The sequence below is a fragment of the Lathyrus oleraceus genome, chromosome 2, assembly GCF_024323335.1.
Source record: "Lathyrus oleraceus cultivar Zhongwan6 chromosome 2, CAAS_Psat_ZW6_1.0, whole genome shotgun sequence".
Lineage (NCBI taxonomy): Eukaryota > Viridiplantae > Streptophyta > Magnoliopsida > Fabales > Fabaceae > Lathyrus > Lathyrus oleraceus.
In genome coordinates, this window is record NC_066580.1 from 58,040,792 (window position 1) to 58,045,659 (window position 4,868).

Below are 4,868 nucleotides of genomic sequence, written 5' to 3' on the forward strand. Positions count from 1 at the left end.
AAAGAAATTTTTCATAAAAATTTCGAATGAAAATTTGGTTTGAATAATTATTCTTAAAATGTTATTTTAAATATTTCATCATTTTATGAAAAAAAAATTTGGATATCAAAATTTCAAAAAATCACTTAATTTTAAAGCTATTTCAAATAGTTTTTCATAAAAATCATTTTTGAGATATAACTTTTTAAAAAAATTGTGATTTTGATCTTCAATAATGTATATTTATATTATAGAATGAACAATTCAATCTTTTAATTTATAAAAAACAAATTTAGAAAAACTTATAATATTTTGAAACACATTTTTATAAAATTCATTTTTAAAAATATAAAGAAAAAATCTATTTTTTTAAAATTAAAACAAACTTGTCATATTTTTATAAAAGAAACAAGTTGTTCAATAGCCTAAGACAAATTTTTTTTACAAAAATTAAAAAACAAAAAAGCACATAGACTACATTTTTAAATTATACAAGAAAATAACCAAAAAGTGATTCAAGATGGTCTAAAATAAATTCAGAAAGACAAACAAAATTGAAACTATATAGTTAAATAATTTATCAAACATCTTAACCACTTGCTTGTTGTCATAGAACATAGTGTGAAAATCTTGCTTACATAGATCTGACAAACATGCTATAATTTACCCTTTCAATGGCCTAATTGAAGATAATGACCCATTATCATTGCATTTAGGTAGCAAAATATTTTGTTTTATGAACATTAAATACAATATTTTTATTATACAATATATTCATCGAATCAAGATTTTTTTTTTGGGTTTTCTTACAGTTTATCTTCTCCCATGATCATTATAAATATTTGTCAGATGTAATAACACATTTCCCAAGAAACTCTCAATTCGTTGCAGCAAGATGAAAACCAAATTGCTTATCTTCTTGTACTCATGTGTGATACTTTTTTGCTTTGTTGGTGCAATTGAACCTCCCAAGTATAAGAAACAATGTATATACAAAAGTAATTGTCATGTATGCAATTGTTTTTTCTTTTATATTTAATAAAATCTTTTATTCTTTTATTTGCAGTTGGTGAAACAAAAGAAATAAAAGCAAGTATTGAGTTAGATGGTTACGCAATATATGAAGGCGGACTTGTTGTCTGGAATAGCGGTGGAAGTGTCATAGGCTATTCCTACATTGGAAAAGGTACAAACGACAATGGAAATATAATAAGCTTTCCCAAAGGTGGAAAAAATGGTGATGGTAGAAATAAAATTTTGGGACGTAATTCATTTCTTGGTAAAGTTTCTATGGGAAACTAATGCTTATACATGTATAACATATTTCATATGGTGACGAAGTTTTTAATGTTGGGTTGATTTAGATAAGAAAATAAAGCAGAGTCTACAGGTAGAATATTAATCAATAATTTAAAGATTAGTGCTAGAAACTAATGCTATTTATATAATATATTAAATAAGAGTCCTGAATTATTGTCATACGGGTCCTGAATTAGTGCTAGAAACTAATGCTGATTAGTGCTAGAAACTAATACTAATGCTATTTCATATGGGAAACTAATCTTCACTTTTCAAAAATACAATACATATTTATTCTCTATTAAAATTCATTAGTTGAAACTCCAACAAATATAGATACACAGGTATATGTCAACTTAAGAGAAAAATGGCATTGATCACGATTCTATTACCATCAACAACATTTTTCTATTTTTAAAATTAGAAAGTAAGCCATTTTTCTAAAAAAATTGGCCTTAGAAGTGAGGTGAAAATGCCAACTTTTTCCCTCGGTAGGAACCGAGGTAAAAGATGTTAAGGGGAGATTTTTAACTTGTTTGTATTATCCAACTGAAAAGAGTCTCTTGTTTTTAAAAAAGAATTTTTTAACTTTACAATTTTTTCATTTTAATTTGTATGTTTTAAAATAAAATCTAAATTGTACATTTGCTGAAATAGAACAAATGACACACTTGTTAAACAAAACTATATATAAATATATTCCATACGAACCAAATTGATACACATTTTATACCAAAGCTATACATTTTTACATCAAACTAAAATATATACAAATGATAAATCGACAAAGACAAAAATCAAAGTTGCCCGACAAGAACAAATATCCTTAAATGTTCTTCTGAGAATGGTGCATGGTTGTTATACACATATGATTTAAACAAAATTTAAAAACAATTAGGATAACAACAACAACAACAATAAATCTTAAATGACGACGACAACAACAACAACATTAGCATTGTACCTAGAAAAATTATGTATCCAGGAAAGTCATTGATTATGCAAAGCAACATGACACGCGTCTTAAAATTTTCACCCGAATACACATCCTTAACATCAACCTCTTCCTGACATAAAACTCTAAAATATTCAATCAATGGACTTAGGTAAACATCTAGGTAAACCTCTTCCTGACATAATTGTTTTATATCCGAAATCATTATAGATAACATTATATATTTGAACTTCAGTCACAACCATAAAGAGATAGGTTATAAATTATGAGAAGAAGAGGCCATGAAGTTCTATTACTACTCAGATTACCAATCAGATCATTCCATCGGTGATAATTCCAATCCCAAGGTTTCTTGGCTCTTGGCCAAAATCCAGAAATAACAAATCAAGTTTCTTCCATTGGTAAGAATCATCTACATGGCAATTTTTTCTATCATATTTTCTTTCATCTGCATTTCATCTAATATTCTTTGCATCGTTTACATTAGAAAACAGTCTCTTGAACCTTAGAATTATTGGTAGGTACCACATCACCTTGTCAGGAAGACCCTTTCTACTTATACAATCATTATCATTAACACCCGTATCCTTCATCTTGTAATGCGAATCCCCATACTTTGGCACTCATTCGGTTTTCCATACTCTTTCATGTATAATATGTAATCATTAGGACACACATGTATTTATATATAATTAAAACCCATTAAACACAATATCTTCTATGTCTCATAATTATGGTTCTCTATTATGTTATCTTTGAAAAGCATCTATTTTAACAATTCAAACAATTTAGTGAAACTTTTATCTGTCCAACCACTTTTTTCCTTCAGATTAAACAGTCTTAACACCGCCGACAATAGTGTAAATTTTTGCACCCTGAATATAAAGGCTCTTCCTTGTCACTATGTAATTTATCATATTATAATACCCCAAAATTTACCCTCCCTTTTTCTTTTTTTCATAGCTCATTTGCATACATCAAATCATATCATGCATGACCATTACATTTGGTCATTGGATCACAAGCATTGCCACATTTTGGTTTGTATCTTAACATTAGGGTTTCATATTGATTTGCTTGTAATTTAACCCTAAATTCAATAAGAGATGGTACTTGGTTGCTCTTTTTGCTGATGTAGGTGATCATGCTCTAAATCAAGGCAAGAAAAAGGTCTTTTGGTCTAAGGAAATGCAAGTTTGCTTCATGTTGATTCAAAAGTGGTTCATGTGTTTATTTTCATGCCACATCACTCAATCTTCAAGTTATTCTCAAGATCACTCAAGCCCTAATAAAGTTTTCATCAAGGGAAGCTTATTATATCATCATTGTGGCTTGAAATGCAAGAAACCCACATGTTTGCACAAAAGGCCACAAGTTGGTTGACCTAATTTGCAAGTATGCCATGTCTTTGGTCCAAACTCTATAACTTCTTCAAAATTTATCCAATTCCAAGATTCTTTGAGCCAAATGTGCCTTTTGATCCCCTATACAACTTTTCTTCAAGGTTTAAAAACCAATTCAATCATTAAGGACCTCATTTGTGCAAAGGACCAAGTTTTCAAAATGGGCCAAAACCTTACCATGATCACCACTTTCCACCCTTGCCATTTTCAGCTCAAGTATCATTTTGATCCCATTCCTTTTGCATCTTGTTAAGCTTATGTCAAAGATGATTTGTCCCAAATTTGCCTCAAAATGAACTAGGGAATCAAAAGTTATGGTGTCATCACCTTAGGACCTCAAAATGACCAAACGTGCCAAAAGTTGCTTGACCAAATGCCCAGCCTAAACTTCAGGTTACGACCCCAACTTTCCAAGCATGCCATTTTTTCCTCAAACCTCATTCGTACTTGGTTCTTTTTACATTATGTTCTACCTCATGAAAGGATCATGTGGCTCAAGGAAAATTGGAAAATGCACGAGTGGATTGGAATTGGCCTAAGCATGAATATGGTGACATGAACTTTGTATTGGCACGAACCCAAAATTTGAAATTACATATCATTCTTCATTTTGGGACCACTTGCACATGTGAAAACATTTGGTGATGTCAAAACGCGTGAAAATAAGCTAGAAATGACTTTGTTTCATTAGCAAATCACACATTCCTCATGAGTTTTCACACGGTTTCGAATTTGCAAAAGCTTAACCCTAACTCACACGATTCCAGATCCAAACCAAATGTGTGAACTTAAAATTTCATTTCCTATAAATAGGGGAGTGGTTTTCCTTCATTTGCAAGCTTCAATAGCCAAGAAATCCCTGCCTCACTGAAACTTGAAAGCACCAAAAACTAGATAACGGTTCCATTGATTCAAGCCTTTACCTTCAAGTTTCTTTGCCTAGAAAGCTTCACCAGCATCCTCTGAACCTTCTCCAACAGGAACCAAGCTTTGAGATTACCTGAATTTTTCTGACCATTTTCACCATCTTCAACCTTCTACCTCGATTTCGACAAGGTAGTTACGAGCAAAATTACACTTCAAACAAGTTACCATTCTCTTCGTGTTTTTCCACTAATCAAAAGCCCTCATTTACTTCAGATTTATCTTTTGATTTTTTCATTTAATTTAACTTTGAATAACCAGGGTTCTTCACGTGTTTGAGCAAGTTCTCTCTGCTCAGAGAAAATCAA

At 30.7% G+C, this 4,868-nt stretch overlaps 1 protein-coding gene across 1 annotated transcript; it reads left to right on the forward strand.

The window, feature by feature from the left end:
- The first annotated feature begins 682 nt into the window (after positions 1-682).
- On the forward strand, positions 683-1,310 carry LOC127121110 (uncharacterized). Its single transcript, XM_051051705.1, has 2 exons — positions 683-965; positions 1,046-1,310. The coding sequence occupies exons 1-2, from the start codon at positions 875-877 to the stop codon at positions 1,279-1,281; spliced, it is 327 nt and encodes a 108-aa protein (XP_050907662.1). The 5' UTR covers positions 683-874; the 3' UTR covers positions 1,282-1,310.
- Positions 1,311-4,868: the final 3,558 nt, after the last annotated feature.

Bases quoted from the DNA above. Each gene is read 5' to 3' on its own strand.
- LOC127121110 (XM_051051705.1), top strand. From the start codon at position 875: ATGAAAACCAAATTGCTTATCTTCTTGTACTCATGTGTGATACTTTTT. The intron at 966-1,045 runs GTATATACAAAA...TTTTATTTGCAG, and splicing joins TCCCAAGTATAAGAAACAAT to TTGGTGAAACAAAAGAAATA.